Source organism: Lacerta agilis, chromosome 13 (genome assembly GCF_009819535.1).
Source record: "Lacerta agilis isolate rLacAgi1 chromosome 13, rLacAgi1.pri, whole genome shotgun sequence".
Lineage (NCBI taxonomy): Eukaryota > Metazoa > Chordata > Lepidosauria > Squamata > Lacertidae > Lacerta > Lacerta agilis.
The window spans coordinates 13,208,170-13,226,579 of record NC_046324.1 but is presented as its reverse complement, the minus strand read 5'-3'; the positions used below and the strand labels follow the sequence as shown (position 1 = coordinate 13,226,579).

General features: G+C 42.8%; 1 protein-coding gene across 2 annotated transcripts in view; it reads left to right on the top strand.

Annotated features, from left to right (window-relative positions):
• The window catches only part of ATP8B4 (ATPase phospholipid transporting 8B4 (putative)), a 94,082-nt gene that overhangs the window by 12,992 nt on the left and 62,680 nt on the right, over positions 1 to 18,410 (top strand). The window contains exons 4-8 of one of the 2 annotated variants that reach the window (XM_033167880.1): positions 419 to 532; positions 2,041 to 2,139; positions 9,553 to 9,614; positions 15,988 to 16,060; positions 17,204 to 17,274. In XM_033167880.1, the coding sequence (XP_033023771.1) occupies positions 419 to 532; positions 2,041 to 2,139; positions 9,553 to 9,614; positions 15,988 to 16,060; positions 17,204 to 17,274 (419 nt within the window). Of the gene's footprint in view, positions 1 to 418; positions 533 to 2,040; positions 2,140 to 9,552; positions 9,615 to 15,987; positions 16,061 to 17,203; positions 17,275 to 18,410 lie in introns of those variants that run through there. The other variant, XM_033167881.1, reaches the window with a different exon arrangement.

Here is an 18,410-nt window from a genome sequence, read left to right as displayed (position 1 = left end):
AATTTAATTCTTCCCTATCTTGCTGCAGTCTTGACACCAGCACCCTGCACTGCATTTACACCTTGGAAAAAAAGCTCTTGACCTTTATATTTAGCTGTTAAGGGGCTTTATAAATGATGATGATTATGATGATTAAAGTTTATATATTATATTATAAATTTTGTATTGCTCAGTGCTTTGGCTTTTTATATGCAAAACAGTATATGCATAAATTAAGAATCACATTTTTAAAAAAATTATGTTTATCGTTAAGTCTATAACCATTAGCCAGTTGCCAAACTTTGGTGCAGTATCATAAAAATTGTAGAGTTGGATGAGGGTCAGTTTTTTGGCTTTTCTGTTCATTGTATACATTTTTTGCTCTCCCATGTTAATACGTTTTAAATCTTTCCCACCCCCATTCTTGCGTATTTTTCAGAACAATCGCATCCAAACATCCAAGTACAACGTTCTGACCTTTTTGCCTATCAACTTGTTTGAGCAGTTCAAGCGGGTTGCGAATGCCTACTTCGTGTTTCTCCTGATTTTACAGGTTATATTCAATATCTGTATTTATTTTAAAGGCAAATTAAATGGCAGTGGTTATAAAAGAGAAAACTGTGTACAGTTGTACCTCGGCTCCCAAACACCTTGGGAGTTGAACATTTCGGCTCCTGAACGATTAAAAACCAGAAGTGAGTGTTCCGGTTTTCTAATGTTCTTTTGGAAGGCTATTGCAACCTAGCTCAGTCTTTTAGATGCTGGTGATCCCCCAAAGGACCCGGGTATTGTAGTTTGTTAAGGGTGCTGGGAATTGTAGCTCTGTGAGGGGTCAATTGTGTGCCAAGGGACACAAGCCACAAAGTTCCCAGGAGAACAATAAATCACACTGACACAGAGTATTTTGGTTTGTGAGTTCAAATAAGCCACAACTTCATTGGTTACAGATGTTGAGTGGTTCGGCTTAGGCATTGGTGTGAAGCCAGGCTATATCTTGACTCCTGCCCATCTACAGGGAGTCCACTTAAGGGTAAACCACCAATACGGGGTGCCCTATGAGTTACATCAAATAGGGGCACCCCGAGGGGTCCCCGTAAGAGCTGTGATATGGCCCTATCCCATGACTAGGCTTCGGATAGTATTCACACCCCAGACCCCTTTAACAGGATACCCTTACTGAGGAGGGGCAGGCGAAGCCACAACCTCCCCTCCAACCAAACAAAGGCTCACCCAATGCCTAACCTCACAAAAGTTGTGACGATTGCTACTAGGTAGGCGAAAACCAAATGGCCGGTGCCAATTTGCCAAGTGGAAACAATTCCTACCCAGCCCCAACAACATGGCGACTGGCAACTGCCATAGCAAAGCACGAAAAGAGGGTGGGTGGGTAGGGTGATCCGGCAAAGGGGTGAGAAAGAGGGGGCCGGCCGGCCGTGCCACCATTAAATGGCCCACGGCCAAACCCACCCAGGCAGCAGATTGGCTGTGGGTGTCCGCAGCACAGATGACGCAGCCGGCTGTGATGTGGGGTGGGGGGAGGCAGTATACCTCCACCCCTATGCTGGAAAACTGTTGAGGCTCGGCTGACTGGGCACAATGCTGCCCACTGTATAAAAGGTGAACGGACCTACTGTACTGTACCCATTATTCTTTTGGGCGTGTGGTGTGTTTTAGTAATAATAACAATAACAATAAAAAATAAATAAAAACACACCACACACCCAAAAGAATAATGGGTATAACAAAAATAACAATTATTATTATTATTATTATTATTATTATTATTATTATTATTATTCCCATTATTATTATTATTATTTATTTATACCCCGCCCATCTGACTGGGCTTCCCCAGCCACGCTGGGCAGCTTCCAACAAAATATGAAAATACAATAATCCATCAAACATTAAAACATTAAAAGCTTCCCTAAACAGTATGTACACAGGATCATTCTCTAGGCGAAACTTGGCATTTCGCATGGGATTTCTATGAAACTGTAGGAGGCTTTCTTAATATTACTTGTCCTCACAAAAAAATATCCTTTAATCGTTCTCTTGCAGTTGATTCCAGATGTATCCTCCTTATCATGGTTTGCTACCATTGTTCCTTTAGCGCTGGTTTTAACCATTACAGCTGCCAAAGATGCCACAGACGACTACGTAAGTCTTTGCAGTAATTTACTGGGGCCCCACCCCCTTTTTTGTACGGCATGCACTATCACAAGATGGCTGCCTAAAAGATATACCGTAGCACCTCTGTATCTGTGCCCTATACTGATTTTGGCAGTGGGATTCACAGCAAGGTTTTAGTTTGCAACGTTATGCGGTCTTTCTCCCCTCCGTATCTTTTTATTTTATTTTTAGAAGAGTTAAAAATCTCAAAAAACTTTCTGCTTTTGCACAAAAAAAGATACTGATGAAGAAATGGTTATGACGTATCATAGAGTATGTTTCCCTCCTGACACCTTTTTTTAAAAATTATGCAGTTGTGATGATTTGTGTGCCTGATGCTATCAGGGTGGTCACACACAAGCCTGCTTTCAATATTGTTTCTGCAAATGTTTTGAGGCTGTCAGACTGCTTCACTTTCAGTCAGTAGGTATCTTGTAACTTCCTGCTGAAATACTGTAACTTCGTGTGTGTGTGTGTGTGTGTTTCAAATTACAATTTTACAATCACATACCCAACATACAACCTTTGTGGGTCCAATTGCTGGTCACTTCCTCCTGCATCTTTTATAATAATCCAAATCTTTTACATCTCCATTATGTCTCAAAATTCACCATTAAACTACAAGTGTTTAATGTAACGTCTTATGCCATAAATGTTGTGGTTTTCTTTTGGCCGGCTTTTGTTGTGCTATAGCACCTCCAGACAACACTAATGTGGCAGCATTGCAGAACAAAGTAAAGCAGGATAAATCTACCACAAACGTACTACTGTTGTGTAAAGAACATGTTGCAGAATACACCCACAATGAAAGACCAGCTTAGTCCTTCCTTCCTTTTTACACAAACCCCCTACCAGGGGTGGGGGTGGGGGTGGCTGTGTTGGTCTTTTTTTTTTAAAAAAAAAAGCAGAATATGTTATTTGTCTCACTGCATGGAAGGCAGTCTGTAAGGGCTTGTTAAGATAAATTCAACAGTTTTGATGGATGTAATAATGGAATACTGAATGGTATAGTCAGGAGCGTAGCAAGGTAAATTGGTACCCGGGGGCAAAAATTTTTTGTCACCCCCCCCCCCGAGGCATGGGAACGTCAGGTGGTACCCGGTGTGGAAAATTTCTTGTCAACCCCCCCATTGATTCCCCCCCGCAAAAATGGTTTTACGTTATTTCATATTTTCTTACAAAGGAATAATAACAAGTAATAATAAAAAAACCTTTTTTATATATCCCACCCTCCCCGGCCGAAGTCGGGCTCAGGGTGGCTAACATCAGATTCATAACATTGGTATAAAATCAAACAAAAATTAAATTACCTCCTAAAAACATCTCAAAATCAAATTAAAGTCTAATTAGATGGCTTTCCACAGGGTTAGGGTTGGGAACAGTAAGTGTTCTCTGAACTGAAATTTCAGCCTTCACGACATAGGAAAACAGCCAAGTGAACAGCTATTTTGGTGGAGGAGGGTCAAGATATTAACCAATATGCATGAAATTTCATATATAGCTATATAATCCCTAGTATAGTAAGATAAGACCTTCGGAGCAGGCATTTTTTTAAAAAAATTGTTCCTTGATAATTTTTCACCCCCTCCATTATGGAACCCGGGGCGGCCCGCCCCCTCGCCGCCCCCTTGCTACGCCCCTGGGTATAGTTTTTGTAAAATATGCAGGGATTTATGATATGTAAAATGAACCACGGAAAGAGAAGAAGGGAAGTCACTGATATCTTAAGGATGCAAAATGAATATTTTAAATTGTAAAACAGAAAATTTAATAAATATTATCTCGCAACTCAGAAAGGCAACTTAGCGTCCCCCCCTATACAATAAACCTTTAGTGGTGCTTTCCCCTCAGTGCAGTGACTATTAAAGACAGTTGCTTATTCCAGCAAAACACCCAGAGACACTGGCGGAGGAAGAGGAGTGCCGGGGCGGGGAGCGCTCTGCCCCCGGCAGCGCGATCCCAGTAGGGTGGCATCGCGGCTGGCCCCCCCTGCACTGGGCGCCACGCCCCTGCAGACAGCGCACCACGCCCCCAGGATGCGCACCAGCCCCACCTCCAGCTGCTCTCCGCCCCCCGGTGCCAGAGCACGAAGCTCGGCCACTGTCCAGAGTCTTGTGGCATCTTTGAGATGAACGCATTTACTGTGGCATAAGCTTTGTAGACTCAAACCTTTGTCAGATGTGTGAAGTGAAATCTTAGCTGGCAAGGGTATAAGGGAGAAAATTATAAGGGGGGGGGGAGTAGAATGGCAAGCAGATGCAGAATTACAGCCAGTGAAAATTAGAGTTTAAAGATGTTAAATAGGCACACCTTTTACCGGAGCAGGCTGGTGATAATTGTGGTGATTATGTATAAACTGGTTATGGATCAATTAAACTGTTTCCCCCCTGTGGCTCCTTCATCTTCTACAATAGCATGAAAGCTGACTACAGGGAAGATGCTCCTAGTACAGGGAAGCACCATGGTTTAGTGGGGGAGCAGATGCTTTGCATGCAGAAGAAAATCCTGGGTTCGATCCTCAGCATCTCCAGACAGGGTTGCTGGAAAGCCCCTATCTGGAAATCTAGAAAGCCTCTGCCAAAGGGTAATAATAAGAATAATATTATAATAAGAATAATTTATACCCTGCCCATCTGGCTGAGCTTCCCCAGCCACTCTGGCAGCTCCCAACAGAATATTATAAACACGATAAAGCATCAAACATTTAAAACTTGTCGAAACAGGGCTGCCTTCAGATGCCTTCTAAAAGTCAAAACAAAATAAAAAATAAAAAAAATCTTTCCAGTAGCACATTAGAGACCAACTAAGTTTGTTCTTGGTATGAGCTTTCGTGTGCATGCACACTTTTTCAGATACATGTGCATGCACACAAAAGCTCATACCAAAAAAAAAACTTAGTTGGTCTCTAAGGTGCTACTGGAAGGATTTTTTATTTTTTATTTTGTTTTTGGTATGAGCTTTCGTGTGCATGCACACTTCTTCAGAAAGTCAGACAGTTGTTTATTTTCTTGACATCTGACGGGAGGGCGTTCCACAGGGCGGGCACCACTACCGAGAAGGCCCTCTGCCTGATTCCCTGTAACCTCACTTCTCGTAAAGAGGGAACCACTAGAAGGCCCTTAGAGCTGGACCTCAGTGTCCGATGGGGGTGGAGACACTCCTTCAGCTATACTGGGCCGAGGCCATTTAGGGCTTTCAAGTTCAGCACCAACACTTTGAATTGTGCTCGGAAACTTGTGCTCGGAAACGTACTGGGAGCCAATGTAGGTCTTTCAGGACTGGTGTTATACAGTCTCAGCGGCCATTCCCAGTCACCAGTCTAGCTGCTGCATTCTGGATGAGTTTCAGTTTCTGGGTCACCTTCAAAGGTAGCCCCATGTAGAGCACATTGCAGTAGTCCAAGCGGGAGATAACTAGAGCATGCACCACTCTGGCGAGACAGTCTGCGGGCAGGTAGCGTCTCAGCTTGCGTACCAGATGGAGCTGGTAGACAGCTGCCCTGGACACAGAATTGGCCTGCATCTCCATGGACAGCTGTGAGTCCAAAATGACTCCCAGGCTGCACACCTGGTCCTTCAGGGGCACAGTTACCCCAGCTCATGGACCTACTCAGGTTTTCAATTTGGCCCATGAGGCTGTTTTCCCCAAACCACACCCATCTGCCCTGCACCTGATGCCATGGGTGAAATCAGGGATGGGAGAGACAGACCTGCAGTTACCAATGCACAATTGGGAGCCTTAAAATGTGCTTCTGATTTTGCATTGGCAAAGGAGCCTTGCTTTCCCCGTGGATCAGCTGAGTGGCGGTCAGAGGAAGCCTGCTGGGATCAGCCAGGAAACTGAGTTCACAGGGAACTCAGTAGTGCAGATGAAGCTCAGATGGAGTCATAGTCTATAGCAGGTGCGGGTAACCTTTGGTCTTCCAATTGTTGCTGAATTACAGCTCTTGGGCCATTGGCCAAGCTTGCTGTGGCTGGTGGGAGCTGTAGTTCAGCAAGTTTCTGGGGTTTTTTGGAGTGTGTTTATGTTTTTTTGCACCAGGGTAGGAGTTCTGCAAAAACAGGCACTTCATTGGGAGATTTCTCTGGGAGTTTTTGGATGTTGTGAAACAGTTCAGTGGGAGATGAAGAAACTTGAATTCTTCAGTGAATCCTCCCCGGGGCTTTGAGGATCCCTTTAATAAACATACATAAAATTGAAGTGAGTTAGAGGAAACCATTAAAAGTAAAAAAATAATAATTGGGGGGGGGGGAATCCTTGTGTCTTTTTCTTTGCCAGGGCATTTCCAGACAACAGTGGGTAGTGGAAGAAACACACGTTTGGTTTGGTTTTTAAGAAAATTCTTAAATGTCTTTCTTTTAAAAAAAGATCTTGCATCATATTCTGATAATATTTAGAAAGGTTCTAGTGCAGATGAGCAACTTGGAGCTAAAACTGAGGAAGGTGGGGTTATTTTTCTTTTGCATCCACTGGCTTGACTCCAGTGGGAAACAGTTCTGTGGTTTTGCGAAATATTCTCTGGCATTGCAACAGGGCAAACCTTTGATCTTGCAAAGCAATAGAAATGAAGGCCTTGGAGTCAACAACTGAACTGGCGGCTGCTTGAGTGATTAGTGTCTCAATGGCTCATCAGCTTGCATCTGTCCATCAATTCTTGCTTCTAAGAAGACTTCACATTGTGCCTGAGTAATTCTTGGTTACCTTGTGGGTCCTTTTCCCCCTTTCCTTTCTGGAGAGGGTGCATATCAGGCACCCACTAAAGGAGTCTTCTTCAGAGGAGAGCCTCATCCTTCCTGAAGGGAACCATATGGAACTGGTGCAGGCAAACTTTGGTCCTCCAGATCGTGCTGGACAACAACTTCCACAACCCTTGGGCCTTGGCCATGCTTGCTGAAGTTGATGGGAGCTGTAGTTAAGCAATATCTGGAGGGCCAAAGATTCCCTACACATGATATAGAGGGACAGGTGAGGTTAGGCAACAGTGAGGCAGAACCAAGACTGTTAGGCATTATGGCACTTCAGCTCCATTTGGCTGTTATTGAGGGCTCAGAGGCAGACATGGAAATTGAGCCACCTTCAAGCCCAAGAGAGCACTGGCACATGAAGGTTTAGCATCAGGCTGTAGAGTGTTTGAGGACCGGGACATTCGCAGGGAAACCAAAATGCTTGTTTACAAAGCTATTGTACTACCAACCTTACTGTATGCTTGTGAAACATGGACCGCTTATAAACATCTGCAACTCCTCGAAAGATTCCATCAACGGTGTCTCCAAAATTTTTTACACATCACTTGGGAAGACAGGGGAACTAATGCCAGTGTACTGGAAGAAGCAAAGATCTCCAGTGTCAAAGCAATGATTCTTCAACATCAACTTTGTCGGACTGGTCATGTTGTGCAGATGCATGATCATTGTCTTCCAAAGCAACTACACTATTCCGAACTTTAAAATGGAAAGCGTAATGCTGCTGTTCAACAAAAGAGGTTTAAAGACTCTCACAAGGCAAATCTTTAAAAATGTAGTATAAACACCGACAGCTTGGAAACACTGGCCTGCAAGCGCTCCAATTGGAGAACAGCCAAAGGTGTCATGGGCTTTCAATACACTCGAACTCAGGACAAAAGGGAGAAACGTGCTAAGAGGAAGGCACGGTTGGCAAACCCTCACCATGATCAACTCTTGCCTGGAAACCTATGTCCCCACTGTGGAAGGACGTGTGGATCCAGAATTAGCCTCCAGTGTCACTTACAGACTCACTGTTAAAACCATGTTTATGGAAGACAATCTTACTCTGCTACGAGGGATCGCCGAAGAAGGAGGAGGAGGAGGAGGAGGCTAGAGTGCTAGAGTGCCTGTCCAAAAGCTAAGACTTCATTCAGAGTAAAAAAAACTACACATGAGGAGTCACACACACCAGGTTCTGCCCAACTTGGGGGGGGGGCAGTGTGTGTGTATGACATCTCATGGCAGGAGGAGGTCCAATGGGACCCTCCACAGCCATGGAGAGGCCTGAGGAGGCCTGCTGTGGCAGTGGGTAGGCCCAGTGGGACTGTCACAGCTACAGGAGGGCCCCCAATGGGGCTGGTCACAGCTGTAGGTAGGTCCAATGGAACCTGCCATGGCTCTGGGATAACGAGAGGTCCCAGCTCCCTCCTTGATTTTTTTTGGGGGGGACTTCATGTCCCCACCTGCTAGATGGTGCCCTTGTGAGGAGTAGTGCCCTCATGAGTAGACCTTACTCCTTAGCTAGCAAAGATGCCTGATTATTACTGTTTTCTGCATTAGGTGCCCAAATACCTTGACCTACTTTGGGTACCATGCTCCATGATAGATGAGGCTGCCAATTTTTGCCTGGCGTCAGGCAGCAAAAAGCCTTGAACTGGCCCTGAGGATTATTGTTGCCGACGGTTGACCACAAGCTGGCCAGCTTGACCTGGCTGTATATGCAATTGTTTTAGCTGTTTTTAACATTTGTAAGTGTTTTGTATGTGTTTTTGTTATATTGCAAATTGCTTTGGGATGCCTCTTGGGAAGTGATTCATAGATGAAATAAAACGTGTCTGAAAGTTCAAGTTTTGAAAAGGGAAGCCGCTAGAGTTCGCCCACTCTGGAAACAGCATGTTGGGGGGCAATTTTCTCCCCGATCTTTTCCCATTTAACTTCTTAAAGCTTTACGTAGCAGCAGCTCTGCAATATATCACGAGGGCAAAAGCCTCTAATTTTCAGGATGCTCCCTAAATTGCGGTACTCCTTCACCACAGAAGTGCATCTACAATCTTCATTGTACAACTTCTGCCATATGCTGAAGACACACCTCTTCACACTTAACGTGTTTTGTGGGTACACCTTTTTTGGGTATGGGGAAGAATTTATATTATTCTGCTTTGTTTGGAAAGGGTTTGTGCATTTTAGAATTGTAATGCTGTGTTATCTGTGTTTTTAATCATATTTTCTATTCCTGTATCCGACCCTGGGATCCTATGGTGAAGTGTGCATAAGAGATATTGTAGATAAACAGATAAAGAACATTCCCATGCAGCTCCTAATTTTGTGCTCCTGATCTATGGGTTTTTCCGGCATTCTTTCCTTGATGTTGCTTCCTCACTTCAACCTTCAGTCTCGCTCATCGCTCAGGAAAGCCTATAAAGAGACATCTGGAAAACTATTTATATTTGTCCTTAGATTTCTGCTCCTGGCTTGCAAAACAGCAATGTGGAAATCTGCAAATGGAACCCCCCAGCTAAGTCCTGTTCCAAGCAACTTGTTTACATTCTGCTGCAAGTCAACTTCATTTTAAAAACGTAGTCTGGCTGGAACCTAATTGCAGAGTGCTGTGTACCACACTTACCTGGGCATTTACAGGCCTGTTTTTTTCCTCTCTCTTCCTTTTAACCCTTTGCAGTTTCGCCACAAAAGTGACAACCAGGTGAACAACCGGCAGGCTGAAGTACTCATTGATGGCAAGTAAGAAGCACGCCTTTATAATTTTCTGCATGCAATATCTCTTGCCAGTATACAGTTACGGAAATTACTAGGCATTTGTCAAAATGCAGAATCCTGATGCTGAAGTATTAAAACAGGGGTTGGGAGCTGCACGTGGCCTTCCAGTCTTTTCTGCCCTCAGCCGTAGCTTCTTTTCCCAGGCACGTGCCAACCTGTTATAACAAAAACTGCTCCCTTTCCTTTATGGGGTATTCCAGAGCCTGTACAGAATCCTTAAGTGGGTTACCTGTTGGTAGGAGAAAATAACAGAGGCCAACCAGAGTATATTGAGAAGCAAAGTGGCTAGTAAGCCTGATATTTATTCAAGGAACTGTTGCAACAGGGAACCCACTCACCACACACAGGAGGGAGGAGAACCCCAAACAATGGTGCACAAGCCCTTATATAGACTTTTGAAATTGCCCACCCTCTAGCCCAAGACCACCAACCCAAAACATCATACATACATCACAGAGGGAGGCGGTCTACAGCAGAAATCCTGCCTGCCAGGATACCTGATAATGGTCACTGATTACATTACCCGGGCAGTCCGGCTATTTTTTTGTGATGGTAAATACTTTAGTTCCTGAATACAGGTCACAGGCTCACCCTATTCATACACAAATACATCCTCAAGACAGGATTTGCAAGCAAAAAGACAGTGGGAAGGCTTTCCTCATTTGCCTCCCTTACCTTAGAGGAATATTTGAGGTCACTGGGAGAGTCAAAATGCCTCCAGGATTGCTCTCCCATACTATTTCAGACACATGGGTCATATATTTATATATGTGTGCATTTATGAATATTTATTCTATATTTGTGACCTTAAAATTCCTATAGCAAACCCATCCTTTAGGGCTGGAGGAAGGGCCATATTTCAATGGCAGAGCATCTATGCTCATGCAGGAGGTCCCAGGTTCAGCCCCCAGCATCTCCAGGTAGGACTGGGAGAGATCTCCTGCCTGAAGCCCTGGAAAGATGCTCCCAGTTAGCAACAAACAATTGATAGGGTAGATGGACCAATGGCCCAACTCAGTATAAAGCAGCTTCCTATGTTCTTATTTTTGCCTGGCTGGAATGTGCCCTTGAACTCTGATAAGTAAGTGCAAGTAGATAAATAGGTACCGCTGTGGTGCAAAGGGAAACGGCATTTCCGTGTGCTCTGGTTTCCGTCACGGTGTCCCGTTGTGCCAGAAGCAGTTTAGTCCTGCTGACCACATGACCCGGAGAGCTGTCCGTGGACAAATGCTGGCTCCCTCGGCCTGAAAGCGAGATGAGTGCCGCAACCCCATAGTTGCTTTTGACTGGACTTAGCTGTCCAGGGGTCCTTTACCTTTACCTTTTACCTACCACTTAGAGATTTTAAAGTATTTAAATGCTTTTAAATAAAATAAAGAAAAGCATGTGCTTTTTCACCTGCATGTGTAGAATTGTACATTTGTAGCTGGTATTCAGGCATTTAGTCCCTACCTGTGCACACCAGGTGGGTGAGAAGGAGCCAGCCAGACACATACACTCTTCCCTCTGTGTACTGGGTTGGATCAGGAGAGTTGTCTCATTCAATCTAACCATGAGAAAAAGGATTGCCACGTGAGTCAGAACTCTTTAGCGATAGAATGGAGGATAGTAATTAGCAGATTGAAACCAAATGTGGTCTTGGGATTGTTGTACAGACTGACTGTGTTTGGAAAGCCCCTGGAAAGTAGGGCCATAAGCCTGTCTACTACAGTTGTACCTTGGAAGCCGAACGGAATCTGTTCCGGGAGTCCGTTCGACTTCCAAAACGTTTGACTTCCAAGGCACAGCTTCCGATTGGTTGCAGGGGCTTCCTGCAGCCAATCGGAAGCCACAGAAGCCCCGCCGGACATTCGGCTTCCAAAAATAGTTCGCAAACCGGAACACTCACTTCTGGGGTTGCAGTGTTCAGGAGCCAAAACATTTGACTGCTAAGGCGTTTGTCAACCAAGGTACAACTGTACACCCATGGCTAAATTGGATGATGGTCTGTAGTGATAGAATTCTGGATTATACCAGTTCAAAATACAGGTGCTTACCTATGTAAAAACAAACACAGATCCCTGAAAGCCAAAGGTAAAAATTACAACATCACTGCGGAGGATATGCTAAAACCTTTTCCCTGATATGCTAGCTTTCTACATGCCTGGAGCTTTTGCTATATGGTAGCATTCTAATATGTGACTCTACACCAGTGGTACAGTGACATCACTTTCAGCCTTCCAGCTTTCAACAAAGACACATTCTCACAATTCATCTGAATGTGGGAATACAACGTTGAGTGTTGAAATCATGAGCGATATACATACACATGTTAATCAGCCTAAAGAATATTAACACCAAATGTGTGGGTAAATGACAAACAGAGGGGCGGCCAAAGATTCCCTTTCAGAACTCTGCTCAAGAACGCCTTGGCAATTGGTGCCACAGTAAATATCATCATGTTTTTATTAGTGACACATGCAAGTCGCACATAGAGCAATAATGAGAAGCAGTTCGTTCGTAGCTTTTTAATGTTGTCATAACTGCAATTATATCTTATGCCTCATACAAGTGAAATTTGAAGTAAATAGGATGCATGCTGGGGAGATCATTATGAACAATCTTCTTTCTTGTACTTTTCCTTTCTTCTTTTGGAATAGAAAATATCTCCCTGCAAGTTGACAAATGACATTATGCACAACTTTTTTTATGAGCAGTGGGCAACTTTATTAGTCTGAGAAATCTGTGAACGCCAAGTGGCTCGACCCACTTTCATTCTGTAGTGAGCTATGAGGATAATTTCCCATTTAGCTTAGCCATGGCGTAGCCTGGCTGGTTCTGTATGTCCACAGTAGGTGTGGAGTATCCTTGGCTCTCTGACTTGTTGAACTACAACTCCCATCATCCCTGGCAATTGGTCATGCTTGCTGTGGCTGATGGGAGTTGTAGTTGAGCAACCTCTGGAGGACCAAAGATTCCCCACACCTGATCTACAGGCGTGTAAATCTCTGTGCATTTGTAAGGTGCTAACGGGTCTCCTTTGCAGTGTGTCGGCTTGTAGATGGTGACACCAAAATTTCTGCACATTTTTTCCTGCTCCTCTATGCTTTGCGAAGCTAACATAGAAGTGAGGAATGTTGATCCCAGCTTTGAATATGACAGAGATGATCTTTCTTTAAACTGAACTCTAAGCTTCTATTTTAGGTTGTTTTGAATAGAATGTTTAGCAATAAACATCATTTTCTGAGATTTCATTTGTTTGAAATGGGATTTAAGATTGTAAATATAGCATTAACATACTGCAGCTGTAATAAACACAGATTCTTTTTTCTTTCTTTTTTTTAAGAATCTGTTAATGGCTGTCATGATCCGCTATATCCACCATTGTGCAATATCTAATATGCTTTCTGACATAGAGTTTTTCAAAGATCGTCAGAGTATGGGTGAATTAAGGCACGGCCTTTTTAAGGTGTACACTTAATTTTATTTTGATTGTACACTTAAAGATGTCGCGTGTAAATAAGAAAATTATGAAAGTGAAATCCCTGATTTCATATATGTATGCTCATAAATGCAGCCATGATTGGCTACAGTCCCCTGTCAACTGTAAACTCAGCTGCAAATCTGCAATTCCTGCCGTGAAATGTGAAAAGATTTCAGATTATGCAAGCGGGGGGGGGGGGATGTATTAGACCTTTCCTGGGTATAGAAAATGGCCCTGTTTTCTCGGTCACTTTTGACACAGCAAGGTAAATGGCAAGGAGAATTGACTCATTGGCATTCTTTCAGACATTCATTTTCTTTTATTTATGTATTATGACACTACCCTCTCAATCATATTCTCAAGATGGTTTGCAAAATGAATAAAACAATTAACATCATTATGAAAAAATAAGCTAAAAGCCACACAATTATAAAAGCAACAAGAAGCAGACATACCAATCTTGTTCTATTGGACTATTACGTTGCTGTGCTCCCTGTCTGTCTGTCGCCATAACATTAAACTACAGTTTCCTGTTATATCTGAACTGGGAAACCATGGTTTAGTACCTCACTACAAACCTGTATATCAATCAAACCAGGATGTGATTTTCGTTTCATATTCTGGGTTGTAGTCAGCAGTTTATTAGGCAGAGATCATTATTCTCTCCCCCCCCTTTAAACACCTTTATTGAAAGTTCAAAAAGTACACAATTATATGTGCACTAAACATGGTGAGACGTAAATAAAAGAGAGAAAAAGAGAAACAGAACCCAAGCGGGGGGAAATAAAGGGGATGGGGTGAACCCAAAACTGTATATTTTACAAGGTTGCTATTGTACTTCACCAGATCTTAACCTATTACAGTATTTGTAAGAAAGGATTCCAAATATCATTGAATTTATCCATGGCAAGTCTGCATTTATATGCAAGTTGTTCATATGTTGCGAGTTTATATACCGGTAAGTCTTCAATCCAATTGTGGAAGGGAGCCACATTTTTAATTTTCCATTTCATCAGGATCAGTCTTTTTGCTGTGGTAAGGGCACCGAGAGTCCACTCGTATTGTCCTTTTGTAAGGTTCCATGTGCTGGGTATATAATTCAAGAGGATATTTTTCTCTGTAAATATAAGGTTGTTCTGTACAGTTCTGTTGATAGTTTCAGTTACCTTCTGCCAAAACTCTTTAAATATAGGCAGAGATCATCACTCTTTGCAATAGGATGAAATATTCTTATGACAGCATCATTGGCAGGTAATAATAAGACTAATAAATAAACAATCTCAAAGTACCCATGGTACCTTGGGTCACTAGAAAACAAGAGTCCCCCAGCTCCACCAGATTACCAAGATGTGTTTTCAAGAATTCAGGACTTCAAAAACACTAGCACAGAACAATATTACTCCCTACGGAAGGGAATTCTCTGACCAGGCCTGGTACCAATACACAAGGCTACATTAGTTTAGCCTTCAGAAATCCCAAGTGAGCCTTTTATCCAATCATCCTGGGCTAGAGAAGGTCAAGCGAGAGCCTACTGTTTGTAGAGTCTCTAAAAAACAACAGCCCTACTGCAGCACACCAACATCATGTTGAGCGTTACTACGAAACAAACTCAAAGGAGAACAGAAGTCTTACCCAAGAGGGATGATTTAGTGTACTTCCAAACATCACTGGAACTTTTTATTTATTTTTTATGCACTTGGTATGCATCCTACGTTTTGGGGTGTGTGGAGGGGTGATTATGTTTTGAGATGATTCCTCCATAACTTGCTTTCCCTCCTAGAAGCATTTCCCCAACGGGAAAGAAACTTATCACCAAACGAACGAATGAATCGATTTATTACGGTAACAGACCAGAGATGTCACCAAATTATTTCACAGGCTGTATTTGGAGAGCCCAGTTTCTTGTATCCAAGCATAAGATGAAAACCTGTTCCTTGATCTGGGAAACCATCGTGCAAAATTTGGTTGCAATAAGTATCGGAAGAAGTGTCAAAATGCAATTAGAAAACAAATAACTTTCAACAATCGATAGTAGATTTAAGCTGCATATACAGTACACGGTACATTTAAAGCACAGTACCCCAAGAATCCTGGGAATTGTAGTCTATTTACAGAGTTACAGTTCCAACGCCCTTAACAAATTATTGTTTCCAGGATTCGTTTCGGGAGCAGTGGGAGCAGAGATGTGCTTTAAAAGTATGTTGTGTGCACATTCACAGTCAATACTGGACGCCTATTTTCTTAAAACTGGTTTGCTTCGTGTTGAACACACAGCTGTTTAGATGCCAGGAACTAGGCTGTGTGTCTGCTGCCACTAATATATTTTTCTGCACCGAGCGAGATAAAATGCAGAAGAGAATAGGCATGGAAGAATAGGGGCATTCTGGCTCTAGATGAAAATGCTACAGCTGAAAACTTTCCAGGACAACATGTACTTGGATTGAAATTAAAGCGAAAGTTGTCCGATGTATAAGCCAAATGACCGGGCCAAATGATAGTGTGGGGCATTTCTCATGGCTGGATAAATATGTATGCTGCTTTTCTATAGAACAAGTGGATTAAAAAAACAAACTAAAAATAAACGACCCTGATCAGCTTTTTATAGAGTAACCCACATCATGAAATTTATTGTTGTCACTTAGCAACACAGTAGTACCTCCAGTTACATAACCCTCTGGTGATGCAAAAGTGGCAAACCCAGAAGTAGTTTACCGGGTTTTGCCACGCACGCTTGCGCAGAAGTGGTCCTCAGGTTGATAAGATGCTGCTACTTATTCATAAAGGATTATGTTTCAGTAAGGAATTTCGAGAGACCCCCCTCCCACAACACATAAATGTTAAAAATGTATAATGCGTATTCTCCTTCACTGTAAGATTGCAGAATGAGAAATGGATGAATGTGAGAGCTGGAGACATCATTAAATTGGAAAATGACCAGTTTGTGGTGGTAAGTGCCTATAAATTTACCTTTATAGGATATGTATCACAGAGAATGATATCTAGTCCTAAACATGGTTAGGAAATAGGAAGCAGGCCACCCCTCTTTTTTGCCTAAAGCACCTGTCCTTTGATTAGCTTTAATTTTGTCTGCATGGGGGCTGGGCAGGGTGTGCAAAACAGCTTCTACCCTGATTTCAAAGTATTCTTCTAGAGGTGAACATGGTGCGTTCATGATTGACACTGCATCATAATTAATTAGCTGAATATCAGCTCTGGATAAATCGGTGGAAAGCATTATTAGAAATAAAATGATCAAATATAGGTGTCCTAGGGTGTTGAGGTTTTTTTTGGGGGGGTGTCCTCTAGGTGTTGTTGGACTCCAGCTCCCATCGCTGCTGGCCATTATAGCCTGTTAAGGGATGATGGGAGTTGCAGTTCAAAAACACCACCACCATACTACTCTTGATAGAGAAGAATGAGTCTTGCTGAAGAAGGATCAGCATGGCTTCTGGAATGGTTAGTCTGGTTTCACTGAGCTTTAAGAGTTGTTTGTGAAGTCTTATCAAGCATATGGATAGGGCTTATCTGAGCAGGTATTATTTACTTGAACGTTCAGAAAGCTTTATATTCCTTCACCAAAAGCTCCTGAGAAAGCTTATCAGTCACAGAAGAAATAGATGGTCCCTTATTACTGAATGGCTAAAGAACATGACAATTCACCAGCTTTTTACTGTGAATTTCACCATACAAACACATTATTGAAAGCAGTGCAATATATACATTTTTGGAAGCAATTTCCCCTATTAAAATGCATTTTTGTATGTTATCTTCACTAATATATGCATCTGGTGCACCTGTCTCGCTAATATATGCATTTTTGTACACACCTTTGGGTTGGAGAACTTCATTGCAGAGAAGTGTGAAGGACAGCTGGGCTTCAGTTCATATATTTATTTAAAAACTACAGATTAGGTGGTTTTTCACAGAAATGCAAACAAAGTCCAGTTTCTCCGCTGCCCTTCCCTGCAACCCACCCCCTATGTCCTAATCATAGGTGTTCACTAACATTTCAAAGGTGATAGGAATATGCAAATAAAATACGGTTGTGCAGTTACTTTAACAGTGCTGAAAATGTTCCTTCCCTTTATAGGCTGATCTGTTACTCCTTTCTAGCAGTGAACCACATGGACTGTGTTACATCGAGACCGCAGAGCTTGATGGGTATGCATGTTTTCAGTCTATTTTGCCTTTAACATAGTAAAGTGCTGGTCCATCCGGCAGTAATTAAATATTAAAAAATAATTTATTATTTATACCCCTCCCATCTGGCTGGGTTTCCCCAGCCACTCTGGACGGCTCCCAACAAAATATTAAAAATACGATAAAACATCAGACATTAAAAACTTCCCTAAACAGGGCTGCCTTCAGATGCCTTCTAAAAGTCAGATAGTTGTTCATTTCCTTGACATCTGATGGGAGGGCATTCCACAGGGCAGGCACCACTGCCGAAAAAGCCCTCTGCCTGGTTTCCTGTAACCTCACTTCTTGCAGGGAGGGAACCACCAGAAGGCCCTTAGAGCTGGACCTCAGTGTCTGGGCTGAATGATGGGGGTGGAGATGCTCCTTCAGGTATACTGGGCCAAGGCCGTTGAGGGTTTTCAAGGTCAGCACCAACACTTTGAATTGTGCTTCGAAACGTACTGGGAGCCAATGTAGTTCTTTCAGGACCGGTGTTATATGGTCTCGGCGGCCGCTCCCAGTCACCAGTCTAGCTGCATTGCATTGCAGTAGTTCAAGCGGGAGATAACTAGAGCATGCACCACTCTGGCGAGACAGTCTGTGGGCCCGTTGATGTTTCTTGCTAAAGAGCAATGAAGTGACTGGGGGACTCTGTTGTCTGAATCCACTCTATGCCTAGAAATCTGAATCACATATGCTTTCAAATGTTAAAGGACATGGCAACATGTACTAAACATGTACTTACTGTTTAAGACAGACATTTGATATTTGGCTCTAAAGAGTTCGTTCAAAGGCCTCTTGGGGGGGGGGCATAACTATTTCAAATTCCCTGTTTCACAGTTTGGTTGCTGCTACTGTAAAATGATATTAATTTCCCTCTGAAGTGCAAAAAAAATAATCCTCAGCATGAACATCTGCATTTGGTGTGAACTCCTTTCAGATGGCAGTGGTTTTGCCCTGTTATACTTAGTAACCTGTGTGTGGGATGTCTAGATGTGGCCTGACTAAATCATATTTGTTGTTTTCTTTCTTCAGAGCCTCAAAACAAATAATTGCTATGCAGATGTTCAATCTTTACAATGCCAGCTTTTTAATCGAAACAAAACCAAGGCCTATAG